The 23453-nt window shown below is 40.0% G+C and overlaps 1 protein-coding gene across 1 annotated transcript in view; it reads left to right on the top strand.

Annotated features, from left to right (window-relative positions):
- LOC149023306 (regulator of nonsense transcripts UPF2-like) overlaps window positions 1-23453 on the top strand; it is a 48452-nt gene that overhangs the window by 5172 nt on the left and 19827 nt on the right. Inside the window, 2 exon segments of the mRNA XM_089143855.1 lie at window positions 7746-7948; window positions 12514-12858. Of these exon segments, the coding sequence (XP_088999981.1) occupies window positions 7746-7948; window positions 12514-12858 (548 nt within the window).

The raw sequence follows: 23453 nt of genomic DNA, 5'->3' as shown, positions 1-23453 counted from the left end.
TAAATGCGTTTACCACCGACTTGGTATCTTTCTTTGTAAAAAACTTTTAAAAAATAAAAGCCAATAAAGCGGTAGCTGGGCCACCAAAGCGTCCAAAGTGCCTGCTTGGACGCTTAAGCTACAAAGTGACCGCTTTATTGACTTTAAAAAAAGTGACGGTCGTTTTGACTGGGCAGGGACCACCCGGATGTTTAAGTGATGCCTTGACAACTATGATCAAAACAATATCATCAACAAAAAGCATACAATAAAGAACCTCATTTTGAATGTCTTTGGTTAAATCATCTATTATAAGTGCAAATAAATATGGACTTAAAGCTGATCCTTGATGTAGTCCAATTGTAATCGAGAATTCATTACCTTATCTCCCCACCATTCTTACACTTGTGATGTGAACACAAAGACCCTCCTAATCGGATCATCAAGTGGGGCCCTCAAGAGGGACCAAAATGGCCTCCATAATCTGATTGAAACCCCTTAGAGGGGTAATTTAGGCATTTTTTTTGCGTTTTTTGATATTTGGATTCACCTCAATTTTGAGTCTACGGTTTGAGCATTTTCATTTTCCAGTTTGAGTTAGTTTGGGATTGGTTTGAGAAGCTTACCTATAAGTCAAGTCATGCCTGAAAGAGTCCAGTTGAGTTAGGATAGGACTCCCTATCTTATTTAGTTAATAATTGTTTTTTTGCCGATGGAGGGTTAATGGAATGGTTGAGAACCTCACTTCTTAGTGGAGAGGTTGTGGGTTCAACCCTTGCCGGCGGCATATGTAATATCCCCATCCCCAATTTCCTTATATATAAAAAGTGCCTTTGTACAAAAAAAAAGTTAAAAAAAAAAAAAAAGAGTCTAATTAGTTTGTTAAGGAATCCTTATTTGATAAGAAATCATTAGTTAAGTCAGAGTTTGCTTTCAGGCTATAAATAGCCTTTCATTGTAAATTATTTTTTAGATTTGATTGAATTAAAGTTCGAGAGTTGAATTGCCTGAGTTTGGTAGGTTCTTGAGAGGGGACCCTGTGGTTATCCCTAAAGTATTCTTAATTAGTTTCCAGCATTCAAGCAAGCATTCCCTCAGGCTTTGAAGCAGTAAACATCAAGTCCAGCAACAAATCTTCAAGAACCAGCAAGTATCCGAGTAAGTACTAGAGTGCCACCCCATTCCCAACTCCCATATTCTGTCCGCAAGCTTCCCTCCCCCTCTTCCCCTCATACTGCAACCTCTACATCCCCTTCCCTCTAGTTCTGATGTAGGAAACCATCCCCTACCTATTGCACCTAACACCTGGCCCTTCCCCTTTAGTTTTCTGCAAATTCCGGCCCCTTCTTTTAGCCGTAGACGCTTCCCCACACCTTCTTCTTTCCCACGGTTTTCCAGTCCTAACCTATATCGGATTCACTCCTTCCCAGCCCAAAACCCCATCCCTCTACCATCATTGGAATCACATAACCCTCTGGAATATATCCCTAAACTCTGTTTAACCATAGCAACCCTAGTTCTGGACTTTGGAACAATTCTGCTCTTCATCTTCTCCATTGAGGAGTTGCAGAAATTCTGAAATTTCCAGAATTATTAAAACTCGAGTTTTCAGCCCCTACCCCTTGAGATAGGTTCTGAATTAAAATAGGAGAATTCTCAAGTTCTGCCCTAGCCTTACAGCCAACGTAGCACTCCCCAAGCCCTAACCGAAACCCTGAATCCAATCCTAGTTGACCTAGGTCTCCAATTTTTTTGAATCTGAACTTCAAACATCACTTTGTTTCAGATCTGAAACTCAGTCACGGCAGGTTTGAACAGCTTAAAACACCTTAGAAACTCTCTATCTATTGTTGGAACTCCTAGTAGCCACCTAATCTTGGGAACTTCATCGAAAACCCTAACCTTAGATTGTGGTTTACATTAACTTGTCACTGAATCATCATAGATATCTTTCACTTTGTCCACATTTTTACTTGCAACATTTCTTTTCTCTAGTACTTGTCACATTAATGCTTTAGGACCCTTATCACAAGCTTTTTATAGGTTAAAGTAGACCATATGAAGATCTCTCTTACACTCTCGATGCCTTTTGATAAGTCTTCTAATCGGCAAATAGCTGCCATCTTAGATCTTCACGACATAAAACTAAATTGGTTCTCCATAATAGTGGTTGATTGTCTCAAATGAATTTTGATTACCCCCGTAATTTCATAGTATGACTCGTCTTTTTCAATGTCTTTATAGTTATTACAGCTTTGAGTATCACCCTTATTTTTATAAATTAGGACCACGATGCTTCTCCTGTTGGTTAGCCAGGCTAACCCATAGGTTCCTAAGTTCTTCCATGCTTCTTGATGTAACACCCAAGTTGAGGGCCAGTTATAGGATCAACCAAACTGAATTCAGCAGTAAAATTGGATTCTCAACTCCTGCAGCTGGGGCTTCTTAGGGCAATTCATAGGTGGACAGCCGCCAATTAGGGTAGTTACAAGGCCTAAGGAAATGACTCCCAAATCCTGTGGCGTGGGTTTCTAGGGGTATTTTAGGGTTGAGGGGTGTGAGTGAGGTTTGTGTTCAGCCAGTAGGTTTAGGGCTTTGAATATGAATTCAGTTATTTTTCAATTCAGAAATAATTTCAGAATTCTAAGGTTTGTAAATGTAGGATTGAAGAAAATAGGGTTTGGGGAGGGGATGGTGTGGCAAGGAGTCTGGCAGTGGGATAGGGGTTGCACAAGGGGGAAGAAAAAGGGAGAGCGTAGGAGCAGGTGTAGGGAATGATTACTTATTTGCAGGGGAGATCTTCAGCAAAACCAGAGTTGATAAGCAGCAGGAGGACTCCTTCTTGGAAACCCTGAGACTCCAGCTGTCTTCTTCCTATTTCAGCTTTATTCAATAATCATAACCTGTCTTATTTAAAAGTAAAAGGCTTTGTTTATAGCCTCCAAGAAGGATTTATAATAAGACTCAAAATTGGAAGCAAATCGAACTGAAATGCCTACTTGACTTGTGATTCTCATTCTACGAAGGACTCTTAAAAAGAAAATAAAATAAGGAATCCTGTTTTAATAATCCCTAATTAAATAAACCTTAGGATTGAAGAACTCCTAACTTAAGAAGGAATCCATAGGATTCCAACTTGATGCTCCTACTTGGCTGGGACTCCTTTGTAACTAAATCACAGACTTACTCAAGCACATAAAGGACAGGGATTCTACAATTATGCTGCATCTAATAGGACCCTGCAGGTGCCAAGAGGGGTTGCAAAATGACCAAATTGCCCCATGTGATTTAGCCTTCATGTAGGGCTGCAAGTTTTGGGCAGCAGCCCTACCCTTTCTTTCAGCTCTTGGGACTAATCTTGACGGGTGGGTCCTTCCACTGTACATCACTTCTATTGGCATTTTATTAGAACCTTGCGACTTGCGTACTTTCATCTTGTTTAGAGCTTTTTGACTTCGAACTTCATAATTCTCCGTATATATGTCTGAAAGTTGGTGCCATGACGAATGGTATAATCTTTTGAATCATAGATTCTTGAAGTATGTGTGTTTTTGTAGGCTAGAGAAATACACTTGTCATCTCTTCTTGATGTCCTCATCATGTACTAGTACTTTGCCATCTTCACTTTTAGTATATCTAACATGGTTGAGATCTCTACTCTTCTTGTTCCATATTTAGGCTAGCTTATGAATAGTCCCCCCCCCCCCTTTGTACCTAGCTTATTAATTGATATATGGATCTTCATATTTCTTTTCCCTTGCTACTCCAAGAATTGTCATAGCTTCTTTTGTAGTCAACTTATACCTTTATAGGCTCTCTACATCCTTAGTCCTTTGCCATGTCTTAAAGCTAGCTTTCTTATTCTTAAGGCTACTTAATTTCACCATCCCCCCCCCCCCCACTAAGTTTCTCTACTGGAATGGTGCTTTCCTTTTGATTCACCTATTACATCTTAAGCAACCTTCCTAATGCACATAGTCCTCTCGTTCCACATAGTATTAGTGTCCTCGTCAATTCTCACTTTCCTTGTTTTGACTACTTGGTTAGTGAAAGATTTCAAACAATTTCCTTTCATGCTCCACCTCCTTATCTTAGGATAGATGACCTTACACCTTTTATAAGTTCTTGAGAGACACATATCCAAGGCACTATTCTATGTTGTCTATGAAGCTTTTCCCTGGTATGACCTTACAATCCTTGCAACTGACTTTCTATTGAGGAAGAAATCTATTTGGCATATATGTTGTCATTTTGAAGGTAATTAAATGCTCCTCTCTCTTTTTATGTAAGAAGTATTTACGATAAATAAACCAAAAGAAACAACAAAATCTAAAATTGAGATCTCTTCCTTACTGCTTTCTCCAAAATCATATCTTCCATTTACAGTTTCATAGCCTCTTTGATCTTTCCCAATATGTCCATTTAGATCACCCCCTATGAAAATCTTTTCTCCTTGATGAATCCCTTGCACTAACACATTTATATTTTCCCCGAAATTATAACTTAAACTTTCATCCAATTCTACTTGAGGTGCATATGCACTAATTATATTTTTGATCTCTTTCTCTAGTATAAGCTTGATGGCTATAATCCTATTCCTAATCTTTTAACATCTACCACATCTTTTTTTTTTTTTTTTTTTTTTAAAAGATATCTTTATCCACTATTATGCTTGCTCCACTTTTATTATTTTTCGTACCTAAGTTTAAAGTCATCCAACTCTGTTGTTTCTTTACCCTTCCATCTAGTCTCTTAAATGCTAGCTATATTAATCCTTATTTTTCTCATAAGAACTATTAGTTCTGAACTCTTATGGTCTTATTAATGATCCTTTGTTCTAAGGTGCAAGTCTGGTCTTGCGTTTCTGGCCTAGCTGCTTTGCCCGCACTCGTCCATGACATGAGAACCCTTGCCTACTTATTGTTGCATCTTGGCGCCGATGCGGTGTCCGTTGCTTATAGGCCTTAGCTGGGTCCACTTATCACTAACACTAGGCCATAGTGTAGGGCATCGCTTATTCTATCGGGGAATGCCCTAGCATAGTATTTTTCATTTAAGGTTGTAGAATCTGTGTAAAAAAGACAATATTAGTATCTATGAATTATTAAATTATTGTATTAGAACTTTAGGAGGTATTGATGTGATGATGTGTGAACACATCAAGATTCGACCATATGCTACAAATCAAGGGTGCAAATCCCAAACACCAACTTAGACCATTATTTTTGCAATATGATCTAATTGTGTTTATGTATCCTAAAATAGGGGTTCCAAAAAGTTTCTGCCCTCTATTTGGTCTGAAACCCACCATAACTTGGTAGATAATACAGCAAAAATTTCAATATTTTGGTCTTACTGAAACACTGAAATGAAATGAGATTTTAAACCTTTGTTACACCATGCACCCACAGACAACCTAATCTGAATAGACTCTTTTAACTAGGAAAACTCCAAACACATCACCATATGGCCATACCCCTTGTGACTAACCTTAGTGCATAGTCTTTGGGCCTTCATCTTGTTACCAAGAACAAGGTCTAGACTGCGAAGATGATTGCTAATGAATATTATTTTTTTTGTCTTCTTTTATAAAATTCTGTACTGCATTCTACCTGCTGCAGCTTATCTCAATTCTCAACTCCCTATTTAGTTGGACCATACGAACTATATAACTACCAACCATTATATACCCTAAACTATATTGTGTAATTGTTTAGCCATTTCAACATTATGAATTCCAAGTGATGTAAGCAGGGAGGATGAAACAGCTTATGGTTCAATTCTTTCACCCACAGCAATAATTCTAAGGTTTTGTGATGGGTTGGGGAGGGTTCTAGGGTTTTAACAATTTCAAAAAGGGTTGGTTTTGGGATGTCTAAGACTCTAAGGTTTAGGGAAAGTTTGGATTAACAAAAACCTAAATGGGTTGAGAAGGAATTAAAGTTGGGGTTTTAACAAAATGGAAAGGGACTGGGAAAAGGTTCAAATTTTGGGGATTGGGGCTATGGGAAGTTTGCGGCTAGAGGGGAATGAGATTGTTGACCAGTCTTGTTCACTTTCTTTTCTTTTCTTTTCTTTCTTTTGTTCTTGCTTGGTTGCGCAAAATGGGAAAGGTGCTGCTTCTTGAATTTGAATGGGCTAGAGGGCTGGAATTAATGGCCGAAGGGTTTAAGTAACCTAAAAGGAGTTTAGATGCTCTTTCCTTGGAGTGGGAATTAGGACAGCAGGGTTCATGGGGGTTTCTTGCTCAGAAATTGAATAGAGTTGCCGTGGGGTGGAGGGAGGTGAGGGGAATGAAGGAGGACTACGGCTGGGGTTTGGGAAGGGGTTTTGACTAGTTTGATGATTCTTGCTGTGAAAGAATGGTAGGATAACTTGCTGGAATTGAAGGACAGAATGTAGGTGTCAAGATTGCATAGGAAGAGCTTCTTGGACAACTGCAGGGCCCCTCTCAAAAGGATGCTACTCATTACCTCCTTGGCTGTAAATTCTCTGATATTTGTGTTGATAAAAAACTGGCTGATTACAGCAGTGGGCTTTGAATTTATAGCCAATTACATGAAGGACTCCCAAAAAGATTCGATCTAGGTTACACAATTCTAGACTATTCTTTCCTACATAGACTCACTACAACTAGGACTGAAATAAAACTCAATTAGGATTCTTTTATTAGGCAAGAATCCAAAAAAAGAAGTAAAACAACTAAAACTTAACAGATAAGGACAAAAACACCCCTAGGAGCTTGCACATGCTGCTAGGCCCTCTTGCGACACTTGTCGGGGTGCTTATATCACCAAGAAATGTGATAATATTCATTCTGAAGAGGAAACTCTGATAATTGAGCCTGTTGTGAACTCACTTTGGTTTTCTATAGGTTGTCTCTGTTTGATACTGTATTTTTAGTAAGGACTAATAATTCTACTTCACTCATATTCATTGGCCCCTTTTTGTGATTCAATTAATCTGTTATTTATCAAAATATAAAAAGATAGATATATTTGAAATCCCATTCACATTTAATCTCTGAACATGGTACTATTCTCAGATCATAAAGACAATGGGTGGTTTTTTTCAAGCACTCTCTGCAAATATGTTGTGGCTACACGTTGTCTGTTTGACGATTGATGCAAATTTGAAATGCCTCTTTTTAGTCAAATCCTTGAGTGATACTAGTGAGGATAATTCAAAACATCTTTGCATGTGTAAATGTTACTTGGAATGCCAGCAACATAATTCTGCCTAGTTATATTTTATGTGCCTTTTGTTTTGCATTTTTGATTTATTTTTAATGGTCTAATCTGTTTCAATTTAGTAACTATTGAAAATGTCTGTCCTTGTTTAGATTTCCCATTCTTTTCTAAAATTCTTGGATACTCATTGTCAATGCATATAATATGAGCTAGTGGTTCTCACCTGATTCAAACATTTTATAAATTTCTCCACCATCGTTTGGGAATGAATAATGATAAAATTAATGGTTTGCTTTATAGTTAGCCAGTGATTTCACCAGTTTAAAAATTCAATATAGCATTGAGAATTTTGACCAAATATTCCTGCTTCAGTAGCTTTGAAGCCCCTTTTTCCAAGTTGAATTGAAAATGTTATAGGGGCATTCACATGATGCAAGATTTTGAAGAGTCCGCTTCGTGTATGAGCTTTTCCACTGTGTTAATTCCTTATTTGCTTTGGGGGTTTAGGATGCATATATTGTGTGATTTGATGTGTACTTGTTTCAAATGATTGATTAAAGTGTAATCTATTTCCAGACACAGGCTTTTTGAGGACGTTAGATTCCAGCATTAAGCGCAATACGGCTGTCATTAAGAAGCTTAAGCAGATAAATGAAGAGCAGCGAGAGGGCTTGATGGATGAGTTACGGGGTGTCAACTTAAGCAAATTTGTTAGCGAAGCCGTCACAGCTATATCCGATGCCAAGCTGAGAACTTCGGATATACAAGCAGCTGTTCAGGTGATCTTTGGGGATGTGAACTTAATTTTCCAGTTATGGGGCCTGGATTCATTTCTTGCTCGTACTCCCCCCCCCCCAAAAAAAAAAAACTGCTAGATTCTTTTTCTTGTATGGAAATAAACAGTTAATGAATCCCATTCAGAAATCGGGCTAATGGGAATTACTCCTCAGCCCACTCCAATACCTTGCGTCACCTAGACACTATGACAACTATGGAATCTACTTAAACCTTTTAAAAAAACTTGTGTTCTTGTTATAGATTTTTATAGAACTCTTCTGTTTGAATCTTAGTTCTTCCCTTGACAGTTGGGCTTGGTCTGCTTCTCAACTGGCTCTAGTCCTAGCTTTCCTGCTAAGAAGAAGGTCCCTTCTTCTAGATGGAATGAGACCTAGCATGTAAGTTGCACCGACATTGATTAGGGCCATCAGGCAATTCCTAATTGTGCCAGGGCTCTCAATCTTATTGCTTCTAGTGTTTCTGGGCAGCCTCTTTCCAATTGCTGCCTTTTGTCTAAAGAATGAGAATACTTGGTGTTTCTGATTGTTTACTCCGTCTTTATGGAATCTGACCTGCTGCTTCATTTTATTTCAAACATCACAGTGTCAATCATGGTTAGAACAGGCTTCTATGCTTTACCCAAAATATACACATGTAGTCATATAGAGCATCCCAGTGCAGAAGGCTCCCACTGCAGGGTCTGCAAGGGACAATTGCATGAGCCTTACCTCGTATGTTGCAGGAGAGGCTGTTTCCAAGATTTGAACCCACAACCAACAGGTGTTATAGTGCAACTTAGCTGTTGCATCAACCTCACCTACTAAATATAACTGTAAAAAGAGTCAGGTGATCTCAGAAAAGGTATGCCACTCAATGTTGATTCTTGAAGGAGTGATCACCCAAAATTGTTGAAATGACATAGGCTCTCAAATTGGATTTGTCAAGTACTTTGTATGCTGGTTGTGTGATTTTCAAGACCTCCTTTTTCCATTCCACCCATAAACTCCAGCAGACTACCCCAGCTGATGCAGACCTGGGATAGGCTTGTTATGGTGGGCTATCATGGGCAAGGAATTGGAAGAATAGGAAGAGGACGAAGGGGAACTAGGGTTTAGGAATTAGAATGTTAAAAGAAGAATTCGAGTCGGGAATAATTCAACTTTCTGTTATTGAAGATGTTCTTGTATAACAACTTGAACAACAAAAGAAATTGTTGGGAAATTAAAGAGAAGATGAAGAGAAGAAATCAAAGAAAGGATAACAATCACATATGCATTGGCAGCATTGCCAAAAGCACCATAACTCTTATAGAAAGTATTCATTAATCAAATCGTCTCTAATTGATCAGGGATGCATTACTTATATTTATTTCTTTTTCATGATGATCTTTTAAGAAAAATATGTTTCTTAATATAGGATTTATCAAAAGGTTCAAAACTAATTAGTACAAACTCAGTTTTGTTTCAGTTTACTTTTTTGCTAGACCAAAATACCCTCAATCGGTTTAACCTTAAATTTTACATCACACACACGTACTACTATTATAGAATGGTACAGACTCAATTTTGTTTTGGTATATTATTATATAAAAGTACCGAGTTTTAAGGTTAACTCTACTTAACCTTAAAAGTTACAACTGTTGATAGTATTCACTCAAGAAACACATGCCCTTCCTTTTCCTCTATTGCCTCTGTTCCTTGTGGCATGGCGCCATCCTTGGCATGAGATGACCATTCAATGGGTTGGAATATAGAGCTCACACAGTGAAGGATAGCTATCCAAAAATAATTGAAGGGTAAAAGGGAAAAACATACAAAACTGTAGAAAGGGAAAAAGCACTAAAATGAAAGGAAATAGAGTTAATAACTACAACAGATGAAGAACTTGATATAAGGAAACATAAAAGGTAATTAGTGTTTTCTTTAATCCCTATATGTTGTTAAGTTAGTAATTCCCCCCCCCCCCCCCCGGTATTTTGCTCTAAAAAGCTATCTTAAATTCACTTCTTCTTTGTGATAAACACAATTCATTACTTGCATGTACAAAAAGTTGAGCAATTTACATCATGCCATTGTTGTAAAGTTAAAGTCAATTTACTTTTACTAAATGTAGGTTTTTTCGATAATTGACGAGTAAAAATTCCCAATTTTCATTCCAGTTATCTCTCTCTCAAAATAAACCCCATTTTCACAAGATATATATAATCAAAACTAAGAAAATGTTTTTTCAAATGAAGAAAAACATTATTTTATCCATAATGACACTACAAAAGGGGGGAAAAAACCAAATTCCATTCCATATATTAAGAAAACAATTTCACAATAATATCTTAAAAAAATATCTTCCTTTGAAATTGTTTAAACATTTAGATTATTTAAAAACAAAAACAAAAACCACGTGTGCATGCATGTGTAAGTTTTGCTAGTTTGACTAAAACGGGGACTCCTGATCACTTTCAAAGACTTAAAATGGTAAATAAAATCAAAACAGAATTCTATCTAATTATCAACAACTAATCCCGTGTACCAGCATTACCCCCACTTTATGGGCTTATAAATTAGCTTGATTACATCAATAAACCCAAAACTTAAAGTCTTAGTGCCTATGGAACCCATCCATGGGCCGGAAATTAAGTATTCTGAAGCTCAATTGACCCCTTTGGACATTCTTTACTGCATCACCAGGTGCCATAAGCCACGACTTTCTTGATGCAGTTGCACTTCCATGGCTGGATGGACTGACATGGAGCAGTCTTGACATGAGCAACTCTCAATTACTGCCCAATGCCCTAACCCACCAACCAATCCTATATACACCCTTTCTTGAATCATTGAAATTAACCCCCTTTTACCTCCAAAATTAAGGTTGTCCGTGACTTATGTGTCAACCATCCAAATTTGATGAAAGTTGGTGAGCATCTTCTAAGCAACCAACACTAGGTACGATCCTAGTTTCTTCATTTGGTCCCCCATACCCAACTCAAGGGATCAACCCCATATTATCCCATCTTTACCTTTGTGTCTGGGACTTCTTGAAACCTACCCTAGACTTTAAGAACCTAATTCAATATCTATCAGGACCATAGGTTTAGAGGTACCTATTTCAAACCAATTGGGATGAAACTATATAAACCACCCCATAACCCATAACTGAAATTACCCTAAGGCTTTATTTTTGAGTCTGGATATAAACCTGACCTAAATATCTTGGTAGGTTGGCCCTCATCCAATTAAGGCTACATCAATTGTGAAAAGGATTGTAACCAATGGTGCTGCTATTTTGGAATATGATTGGTTGAGGTAAATCTTATAAACCACAGCACTTGTCAATGACATTCTTAAGAAAGCACGGCTAACATGTTATGCTCCAGAAAATTAAGTTGTAAAAAATTGATTCTTAGCTGGGCTAGAAGAGTCATCCGGTAGGGATGAAGATGATATGTAGAAATTTGATCAGATCTGGTAGTTAAATGGTCTTGTGTTTGGTTAATTATTGGAATTGATAGAAGATTTACTGGGGTGTAGTGTAACACTATCTCCTGCTTTAACAATACAGAGGATGGCTTTGCTTTATTTGCTCCTTGTTATGGTGTAATTCTTTAATCAAATGAGAAGGTAGAAGAGGGGTTTCTGCTAATAGATGGTAGACAGGAAATGGATGATAATTCTAGTGTACAGCTATTTGTTTGACTTCATTTTGTGGAAGATAAGTTGGTTTGCTTTCATTTTGTTCGAGATGGTCATCCATCTAGAACGTCAATGATATTTCAAAACTCATGCCATCACAAATTCCTTTCTCCTCCCTATTCAAAAAATATTAGTTGACAGACCTCAGGAACGGGTTTTACATCTAGTATTTAATTGAGGTTTGCTTCTTGTTTGCTCCTCTTCAGTTAAGTTGTTGAGGGTAAGGATCAAGATCTCAATTTTGAGGCTGGTTTTTGACCAGCTAGACACGAGATATGGCCGGGATGTGTTGAAACCATGTCAAAACTGGGGAATTTCAGGGGTAAAACTCAACATGTGATGGACGGTCAAAACTGGTCAAAGCTACAGAAACTTGGTGAAGCTCGGTCAACACTTTTTGAAACTGCTGAAGTGGGCTGGTTGAAATTGGTCATAATCTATAACTTAGCATTTATTGGTTGAAGCTACCGAAATTTCTGAAATATTGGTCAAAACTATCAAAATTTCTGAGATACTATCAAAACTTGTTGAAATCTTGGACTTTTGAAACCAAACCATAGTTTTATCTCAGTTTATCAGGAAACCAAGATTTAAACAAAATTTCAGCCTATCTTGGTTGAAATTTGAACTGTGGTTAAGGGTAGAGTAACTTCTACGGCCTAATAACCTTGAACCCCTTGGAAAAGGTAAAAAACTGAACTATCCATGAGTGCATTGTTTATGCGTATCAGATGGTGACAGTCATGTAGGATTTCATGAGAATCCTTATTACATTTTATATGAAGTGCACCTTGTGATGTGTTGCATGAAGTTTTGAATTTGTAAGTTCTATTTGTATTTCTTTATCTGCCGCTTTTTTCTTACTAGTCTTTGTTATGTAGATATGTTCTCTGCTTCATCAAAGGTACAAAGACTTCTCCCCGAGCCTGATTCAAGGCCTTTTGAAAGTCTTTTTTCCTGGAAAATCTGGGGATGAGCCAGATGCTGATAGGAGCTTGAAGGCTATGAAGAAACGCAGCACTTTGAAACTCCTACTTGAACTTTACTTTGTTGGAGTCATTGAAGAGACCGGCATTTTTGTCAACATCATTAAGGACCTTACCAGCTTGGAGCATTTAAAGGACCGTGATACAACTCAGACAAATCTTACTCTTCTTTCCAGTTTTGCACGACAGGGAAGAGTTTTGCTTGGACTTCCTCTTTCGGGACAGGAGATTCTTGAGGAGGTACAATATTTCATTTATTTAGTTCTTGATTGAAAAGTAGCAGGGTGTGTGTGTGTGTGGGTGTGTATGTGTTTGTGTATATATATTATATTCTTTTTTTTGGGATGAATGAATATATTCATTAACCAAAGCCCTAAGGAGGGGAAGAAAGAATGTAGAAGGATGGAAAGGAGGGAGAGGGAAAATACAAAGGAATGAGAGAAAGAAGAGAGGTGGGGGTGGGGGTTGGGGGGGGGGGGGGAGGGAGAGTTACAACCTACTAGTTGGCAAAAAAGAAGAGCCAAGACCCCAGGAATCAACAATGGTATTATGGTCCTGTTCCTTGGGGTATCAAGAACAGGAGGGTGGGGGAGAGACATGAGCCTTCCAGAGACCTAAACGATATATATTATATTATTTCGATTAATCTTTCACTTCTTATGTGTGGGTTCTTTGCAAGTAAAGCTTATCCAGTCGATTCTTTGGGTTGGGTGTCTTGTCATCATGGTTCTACTGAAACCCTGCAATTCACATTAGCATGTTATGAGTTACAGATCTTTCTTCTTGCCGTTTCTCTTTTTGTTGGAAATTGAAATCGTCATGTGCCTCTTTGAGTTTCTTGATCATAAGCGTGACTGCACTACTTTTGTTATTTCTGTTCAAATCATAATTCCTTCTTAGATATTTCAATTGTGTTTTGGTTATATTTCTAGATTCCCTAGTTTTGGTTATATATCTAAATTCTTTAGAAAACCCTGTTTGGCTTTGCCATTGGTCCAATCAAATAGCCTTAAAAGAATAATGGCTTTTCTGTTAATAAATTGAAGTTTCAGCAGTGGGTGGCAAATTTTAGAGATTTGGCAAGCCTAAGTATTTTTAATAGAGTAGAGACCATGTGAAGAATTATATTTGGGCAGTTCTGGAAGTTAAGTGAAGATGGGGAATAATCAAAGATAGCTTGGGAATGTAAGAGCTTCATTGTGAATAACTGTCTTAAGCTGAAAATTCTTTACTAATCTTAAGCTGAAGATTCTTTACTAATCTTAAGCTGGACTTTAATACTCCCAACCCCAGTTGCTCCACTGATACCCCCCCCCCCGGTAGCTCTCTTGATGCCCTCCCCAATAACAGTTTAAATGTCGGACATCCTCATTTGGAATGTTAGGGGTCTTAACTCTCTTGCTAAACAAGCCGAAGTTAAGCTCCTTCTCCGGAACTCAAAAGCTTCCTTTTGTGCTCTCCTTGAAACTCATGTTCATGGTGACAATGCCCGTCGGATTGCCCTCTCTCTAGCCCCTTCTTGGTCTTTTCTCTCTAATTCAAGTTTCTCTCCTAATGGTGGCATTTGGATCCTTTAGAACCCGTCTATTTACCTTCCCTCCTTTCTCTTCCCCCCAGCTCATGCATTTCCACCTCTCTTCCCCCTCAACCCCCTCCTCCTTCCTTATCATCATTTATGGCTTCAATTGATCCTCGGACCATGCCCCTCTCTGGGCTGACCTCCACTTCCTCTCCCCGTCCATGCTTGGGAAGCCCTGGGGTATTGGAGGTGATTTTAGCATTGTCCGTTATTCCCATGGGTGAGTTGGGGGCTACTTGCTGAACGCTGCAATTGTTGAAGCCTTCAACTCTTGGATCGAGGATGTGAGTCTCCTTGACCTTTGATGGTTTGGTCACCGCCTCACCTGGCAAAATCGTAGAAGTGGATAGGCCCGTATGATTCTTGGATCTCCCACTTCCTTGCTTCTCATGCCCATTTCTCCCCACCCCTTCTCTCTGACCACTCCCCTGTCATCTCCATCTCCTAGATCTCCCTTCCTTTGGTCCCAAGCCTTTCAAATTCTTTGACACGTGGACATCAAACTTCTCCTTCCTCCCCACTGTTCAGGCTGCTTGGTCTCAACAAGTTTACTGCGATTCCCTCCCTCTTGTGACTTTCGCTTCACTCGGAATATCAAGAATGCCCTCCGTTGCTGGAATTCCTTCACCTTTGGCAATTTCTCCGGTTTCTTCTTGCCATGTGGACCTCTCTAGGGTCCATACCCTCTCCAAGATGACCCTCTCAGCCCGACCTTGGTAGAGGGGGAAAAAATCTCTTTCCCTCAACCTTTCTACCCTTGCCACCCAAAAAAGAAAGCTTCCTTTAACAAAAATCAATTGCCTACTTCCATTAATCCCTTAAAGCTTGATTCAATTTCAACTCTTTTCCTTGTCTTCTTACTAGTAGTGGGACATGGATTTTTGACCCTCCTAGTATCACAATTGAAGTCACCTCCTTTTTCTCTAGGCTCCTCTCTCTCTCCTCCCTTCCCTTTAGTCCCCCTCTTCCCCCTCCACTTGAAATAAGTTTGTAGACCCTTCCTTCCTAGTCTCTCTTCGCTCCTTTCCTTCCTCGGAGGAAATAATCTCTGCCATCCGATCCCATAAATCTAATCGGGCCCTTGGCCCTGATGGATTTAGTATGGGATTTTTCTTTGTTGCTTAGGATTTCATTGAGAATGACCTTGTTCATGCTATTCGAAGTTTCTTCCTCTTCCCTTCCTAGCTAGCCTTTATTAACGAAACTTTTCTCCGCCTAATCCCCAAAAATCCCAGAGCCTCCTCTCTTTTTGATTTTGGCCCCATCTCCCTTTGTAATCTCCTCTATAAATTTATCTCCAAAATCCTTGCCAACCGAATCAAACTTGTCATGCCCTCTCTTGTGAGTCCTAATCAGTCAACATTTATGTTCGGCTGTAGTATCTCTGACAACATTCTTCTTTATGCAAAAATAGTCAGAGGTTTCGATAGCTCCTCCCACTCCCCGGCCGCACTTCTAAAGGTTGACCTCTATAAAGCTTTTGACTCCATCCGTTGGGACGTTATTAGTGAGGTTCTCTCTGCTATGGATTTCCTGCGTTCCTTTGTCCATGGCATTGAAATTTGCATCTCTTCTCCTCATTTCTCTATTATCACTAATGGTTCCCCTGCTGGCTTCTTTCCTTCCTGAGTAGGAATCCGTCAAAGGTGCTCGCTCTCTCCCTATCTTTTCACCCTGGCTTGGAAGTCCTATCCCGTCTCCTCCAATCCAAAATTGATCAACTTCTCATTTCCCCCATTCCTAAGTGTAAATCTCTCAAGCTCACTTATCTTGCTTTCGCTAATGATCTTATGATATTCTCCAAAGCTGACCACACCTCTTATCTCCTGTTTTCTCTCCACTTTCTCCTCCTTCGAAACCTTGTTTGACCTTAAAGTCAACCTTGAGAAATCCACAATCTTCCTCTTGGGTATCTCTGACTCTGCTTGTCCCTCCCTCTTACAGCTCTCTGGCTTCAATCTAGGTTCCTTTCCTGTGACCTACCTGGGCCTTCCCCTCGTCCCTGGTAGGCTCACTCGCACCATTGCTCCTGTATGCTTGATCTCATTCGGAAAAAGCTCCAATTGTGGAAAGGTTAACTCCTTTCCTTTGCTGGTAGAGTGGTATTTATGCATTCTGTCCTCCAATCTTCCTATTTCTATTGGCGTGACATCTTCCCTCTCCCCAAATTTACCATCCATACCATGTAATCCCTTTTTTCTGCTTTTCTCTGGAAGGGCCAAGAATCCTCTCGTTTCCTCCATCTTATTAGTTGGCTGTCACCTATTGCCCTAAATCTGAAGGAGGCCTCAATATCTGTCGGATTTGTGATGTTAATTGGCCTACCTCCTCAAACTCATCTAGGAAATTGTTTTAAAACATGACTCAATTTGGGTCTCCTGGGTCTACTCATATCTCCTCAAAGCGGACTCCATCTGGATTGCCCCGTCCCACTCCACCTCTTCCTGGATCTTGAAAAAACTTCGAACTCTTAGGCCCTGCACCCTTTTTGCAATCTCTGTTCAAATCTCCTCCGGATCATCCACTTCCTTCTGGCTTGATCCTTGGCATCCGATGGGTATTTTGTTCTCTTTTTGGTCCTCGGGCTATTTATGATTCCTGCATCCCCAAAGCCATCCCTCTCTCCTCTTTTATCACTAATGGCTCTGGGTCCCCACCTTCCCATCCTAGTCTCACACAAGTTTGGAACCCATCCCCATCATCATTTGCTTCCAACATCACCATTTGGATCCCTTCCCATACCAAAACCTTAACAACCGCCTCTGCTTGGAACCTCCTTAGGTCCCCATTTCCCTATGTCCCATGGGCCCCTCTAGTTTGGTTCAAAGGCCACATCCCCTGCCAGGGCCCTTAACTTGGCCCTCCTTAAGCAATCTTTCCTCATTAGTCACCACATCCCCGCCAACCCTAGCTGTATTCTCTACTGGAACGGAAACGAAGACCTTGATAACCTTTTCTTCTCTTGTCCCTTCTCCCGATCCATCTGGAGTTTAGCCCTTGCTTCTATTTGGCTTAGATCAAGACATTCTTTTGGTTTTGCTCGAGATTGAAATTGGATCTTGAGCATAGTTGTTAAGGCGTCGCCTAGGCATCTGGGCGCCTTTGGAGCGCCTTAAATCAGCGTCGCCTTATTTTCAAGCAATAAGGCGACAGCCTTGGGGTATGAGGCGTCACCTCAAGCGCCTTGGACGCCTTATACCCCAAGGTGTCCACTTTTCTTTTTTAAAATCACATGAAAGATGCCAAATTGAAGGCATATATTGAATTAGTTATTAGATTCCGATTGTAAAATATATATTGTTTTGAACCTATGTGCATATTTATAATGATGCTACATGAGATCAAATGTTAAAATAAAATAAAAACAAACAAAATCGAAAGAGAATAAGTTCTTGACTCGAGTCTCACTCTCTCACTCTCACTCTAATCCCTAATCTCTTCTTATCTTCCATTCCCGCGTTGACACTCTAGCAAGCAACGGCCAGCAACGGCCAGCAACTGGCGGCTTCTTCTCTTACTTTCTTCCCGCGACTTTTTATTTAGGACCTACTATATTTGGGTTGTAGTATGTTGGATGACTTGAGGCAGGCTAATATTAGTTTTTTTATTATATAAGATATGATAGATTTATAATGAATTAGAGTGTATGAGATGTACACTAAAAATTTCACTTAAAACGCCTCAACCGCCTCAAAAGCGCTTTGGAGGGCGCCTTGTTGACTCATCGCCTCAACTAGCCTAAACCGCCTCGCATCGCCTCGTCGCCGTGACAACTATGATCCTGAGAACCTTCTCTGGCTCCACGATTTGCGACCAAGTGGTTAAGCTCGTCTTTGCTGCCACTATTCACCATTTTTTATGGGAGTGTACAAGGAAGAAATTTCGACCGAAACAGAATTTCGACCGCAAAAGGCCGAATTTCGACGTGGTCGAAATTTCGATCAAACCGGATACTTTTCGAAAATTAGAACTCAATTTCGGGCCTCATATGGACTCAAAATGATTTGGATTCTTGTATACTACCTATTTCAAGCATAATAAACACAATGGAACTAGTATTTTGTAAAAAACAAAACTATTGAAAATTTATCATTCAAGTATACTAACAAATGACTGGTTCCGACAAGTGCAAACCGATGCATACATGCATAGAATCAACAACATACATGAATTGTTTGGTAGAATGGTTACATATACAACAAGTCAACAAAATAAAATGACCGGCTCGATCAAGTGATGGTGTCTCAAATATATAAAGCTAAAGCCTATATAACATATATACATAAAATAAAAATACATAATTTTAGAAAATAATTATTATAATAAAAAAATGAAAAAATGGTAGCAAATAATAAAAAGATAAGTTTAACAAAACACAATTATAGATCATAGTCCTAGGCTAAACATATATTAATTTCAAGGCAATACAAGATCATTTAAGGCATGAACAAAACAAAATAAAAAAAGGGGAAGTTTGGACCGGTGGGCCATGCTTCACACTATTATTGCGGAGTTTCCGTAGCGTGGGCTAGGAGGTGTTGGAGGCAAAATGAGCAAAGGGGTTGAAGGCGAAGGAGAGGAAAATTAGGTGAAAATGGGATAGAAATCAACAAAACAAGGAAAACAAGTTGGAATGCTGAATGTCGAAATTTAGGTCGAATGGTGAAATTTGGCGAAATGGTCGAATCTCCGAAATTTCGGTCGAAATTTGATACTTTTCCGAAATAATTGAAATTTCGTTTCGTTTTTTAAAAATGCAGACATTTCGACCGAAATTTCGACAATTTCGGTCGAATTTTCTTCTATGGGAGCGTAACATGAGAAGATGGACTTCCAAATCCCGATCCTGAGTCTTGATTTGGAATGCCATCTATTTTGATGTTTCTTCTAGACTCATTACTTCCCCCCACCCCCTAGTTTCTGACTCTTCAAGGAATAGGTTGATTGTTAGTTCCTAGAGTCTTAACTCCTCTTTCCAGTCGCCCTCTTGACTGGCTGCTGCCCCCTGAGTTTTTTAATATAATTTTTATTCATTAAAAAAAAAACTGTTTTTTTAGATGGATTCTAAGCAACCACCTTTTTCAACCTTACCACCATGAGGGAGGGGGAATATGGGGGAGCGAACTTCAGTTCTCTCAACAAGCTCACTCCTTTGATGATCTTACCAAACCCCAAAGCTATCTCAAAAAATAACCGAGTTCTCTCAACCAAGCTCTCTCCTTTGGAGATCTTACCAAACCCAAGCTCTCAAAAAATAACTTTGAGCTGAGTTGTTAAAGAGTCCTGTGACAGAGGAATACTTTGGAGATTAGACTTGAGAGCTTAATATGTTTTCCAGAGCTTCCTCTACTCCAAAGGAGGTAGAGGACTAGGGATGTTGGGCCAGACACAGATGGGATTGTTGTGCTGTTGGAACTTAGAACGAGGTTCAAAAACTAGATTCGACTTGCCATCTTGACAAGGGGGAGATGCACAAAATCTTGAGATCTCAATGAGATATAGAAGAGATGGTTTTTATTTTTTTTCTTTATTTGGGGTTTCATATTGATGTTTTGGTGGTTGCATGGTTCCAAAACTTTAAGGGGAGTTTGTTGTAGTATTCAGAAATATGTAAGCTTTCAAGTAGAAAAATACACACACACATATGACATTTAGTGATTTGAGTTTGCTCCATTGGTATGTGATGCGGCGATGAAGGTTGAACTCTTATTGTAAACATGTAGTATTGCATATTTTACTAGGAGTTTGAAAGTTTGATGGATATGAGATAGAATGACCAGTAAAACAGAAATTATAGACTTGGAGGTTTCTATATACAAACTTGTCGAACTATAACTGGAGTGTTACATACTATCGACCTTTTAACTATCAAGTACGAAGTACCAGCTACCAACTACCAGTTAGAATTTCAAGAGATTGAACTATAGATGAAGAGCTTGAGGAAGGATATGAGAAAGAACAGAAGATGTAGAGAAAGCTGTTTAGAGGATGAAAAAATTTGTGCATGGGCTGAGTGCCCTGTTCACCTATTTGATCACTTAGAAGTCTTTAGGAATTACAAAAGAACTCCCTAGGGAGGTAAAAGAAATAAAAAAAAAAAAAGAAAAAAAAAAGAAAGAAAGAAGAGAAAATACATTTATCCTGATTTCTAATAGACATGACAAAAGTACACTTGATATTTTGACCACAAAAGGAAAAGTACACTTGATACATAACGGCTAAACCATCCCGCGAGTTGGAGAGTAAATGCCATGCGTTCCTGGAATAGTGTTGAACTAGTTTGGGAGAAGACTCTCTGGTGAAGATAGCTGCTACTTGATCACCTTTATCTACAAAGGGAGTACACATATCACTAGTATTCAACTGATCTTTGATGAAATGTCTGTTAACTAAAGCATGATTTTTTTTATCATGTCGGATTTGGCTGCTGATGCTGATGGCAACCTTATTGTCATATTAAGTCTCATAGCCCCCTCAGTATGAACCCTAACTTTGTACAAGTCTCTTCAACCACAAGAGTTCGCATACTCAATGTTCCTGGCTGGAAACTCAAGTTTTGCACTAGATCTGGCCACCACATGTTGTTTCTTACTCCTCCAAGTAACTAAGTTGCCTCTACAAATGGATAGTACCCTGATGTAGCTCGTCTGTCTGAAACTGAGCCAGCCCAATCTGCATCTGTAGGTGATTGTATTTGGCACATAGGAGACGATTCCCTGTGCAAGACTTCAAGTATTTGATGATTCCATATACAGCATCAACATGTCTGCTCCTTGGTGCTTGCATAAATTGGCATATGAAACCAACTGCATAGGTAATGTCTGGCCAAGTCAAAGAAACTAAGGCAGATCAATTTACCATATTATGTCGCATCTCTAGAAGGAGCACACTGTTCACGAAGCTTGTGATTTTTTATCAATTGGTGAAGTGGCAGGCTCGCAGCCTAACGTTCTTGCTTCTTTCAAGTTTCGATAAGTCAAATACAAACTTACTTTGGCATATGTTGATCCCCTTTTTAGATCTTGACACCTCAGTTACTAGGAAATACTTCCCGCATCCAAGATCTTTGATTTTAAATGGTTTGGCTAAGTATGGTTTTAGCTTCTTAATCTCAGCCTGGTCCTTTCTAGCACCTGCAGTGTCATCGACATACACAGATACACTGTAAGTGCTGTTATAGTTCCGTTGCCTTTCTTGAGGAACAAGGTATGGCCAGCTTGATTCTAGTAGCATGCATTCTTTAGAGTGGCTTGAACCTTTCATGCCAAGCTTTTGGAAATTGTTTCAGGTCATATGAGGCTTTCCTGAGAAGACAAAACTTTGCAGTTTCACCTGCTTGGTGGGGCGGGGCCCCCCCCCCCGGGGGGGGGGGGGGGGGGGGGGGGCGGGGGCCCCGAAATGAAGAAGCCCATTGGGTTGGCCCATCAGGCCAAGTTGCACTGAATCGCCCGGCCGGGCTAGGGCGAGTGGGAAGTTAGCCACAGGAACCAAGGACCTAAGCCAGCAGTTTGAAAGCAATAAAGGGGCAGGAAATAAGAGAACCATTGTCAAGGAGTCCCTTGCAGAGTGGAGAGTGAGCAAATAGGTAGGTGGGTTAACTAGGGTGGATGTTGCCATTAATGTTTATGCTCTTGAAGCATATAAAGAGACATGAGGGGAAGACACAACCAATTGAAACAAATTGCTTGTTAGCATCCTCTCTGGAGACCCCTGTGTTTGATCAAGGTAGGTTGGTGTTTGATCCAACGACCACCGGGGGAGGGGGACTTGTTGTCCATTGTCTCTTAATTCTATATTGTTATCTTTCTCTATAGCGGTGAAGACCTATTTAGTCCTTGTTCTTAAACCAATATCGCTACCACCCGGTTCAGCCTATCTTTATATCTGAATTTTATTTATCTTAAGTCTTATCAAACTAAAGTGATTGGAAAGGCCTATGGCCGTGACTCAAATACGACACATTATGGACGAGCCAGACGGGGGGAAAAGGACCAAGCAACAATCCTATGGCGCAATGATGGAGATGGAACAATGAGCACAAACCGGAACGAAGCAAATGGACGAGAGGTTCTTAGAAATGGAGGCGAGTGCGCCTCTACTCATGTTCCTCACCCTCCACTTGGTGAAGAATCCATGCCATGAGCAATTTCCGCTCGAAGAAATATGGGGAGAGGACCCCAAAGGATTCCAGGTGCAACCAACTTGAGGAGCACGACGAGTTATTTTGCTGGAGAACAACCTACATTCAATAAGCATGTTGGTGACCTCACGGGGTTAAGCGAACCAAGAATACCGGGAAGCATGATCCTCAAGTCTTTATGATTGGTTGGCAGCGGGATGACTATTTTGATTGGTATGAACCGGAGGTACGAAAGATGAAGCAGCACGACCAAGCAGTTGGAGCGCACGGAATGGTGGAGAACCGGAATATGAATTGGAAGATCGGGAGAGCTCCACACGTGGGAGGAAATGAAGGAAGAAGCGAGAGAAAAGTACTGTCACACGAGCGACTACAAGACAAGTTAAATTCTCTTCGCCAAGGGAACTTGTCGGGAGAATATATGGAACAATTTGACTCTCTTTCTCTCGTACGGGAATTCAAGAGAGGGAGATCCAAATCTTGTCACGTTCAGATTGGGTTACGGCCTGAAATCAATAGGGCCATTGGCGTGTGGATGTAGAGAACGGCGGGATTGTTTGAAAAGGCCCTACGTGCGGAAGAATTATTGGCATCCAACAACAAAAGGTTTGGATACCAAGCCGGGGAGGCTAGGCGAAATTTTCCAGCACCAAAACCTACAACAACAACCCCTACTCAACCCACATTTCCTACCCGACGGATAAGGGCAAGGCCCAGACAGGGCAGCAAGCACAATGTCCGTCAAGAGGTTGGACATTATGCTAAATATGCCACACCGCAAAAGATTAATGGTTGCTGAGATAGAAAAGCGCGAGGAAGAAGATCCGATCTATTCCCAACCGCGATGATGGCGACATGACGGAGCTGCAATGATGAGGATGATGCTAATAGAGGTGATGCTATGGCATTCATATAGTAAGCCGCATCTTGGTGGCGAAACCAAAGGAGAGGGGGGGAAGTATCTTCACAGCCGATGAAGTCCGGGGATAATACCGCTTTGGTGATAGTTGCGTGGGAGTTGGTCAACGTTACTTCGGACACCTGCGAAGAAAGCAAACTTGAAGGTGGAGAAGCACCCCAACCATATCGGGTATCTTTGCTGAATGGGAATACTTT

This window comes from Hakea prostrata, chromosome 2 (genome assembly GCF_041222555.1).
Source record: "Hakea prostrata isolate BN-2017 chromosome 2, UWA_Hpros_2, whole genome shotgun sequence".
NCBI lineage: Eukaryota > Viridiplantae > Streptophyta > Magnoliopsida > Proteales > Proteaceae > Hakea > Hakea prostrata.
The sequence above is the reverse complement of the archived record's forward strand: the minus strand, read 5'-3'. Positions and strand labels throughout refer to the sequence as shown.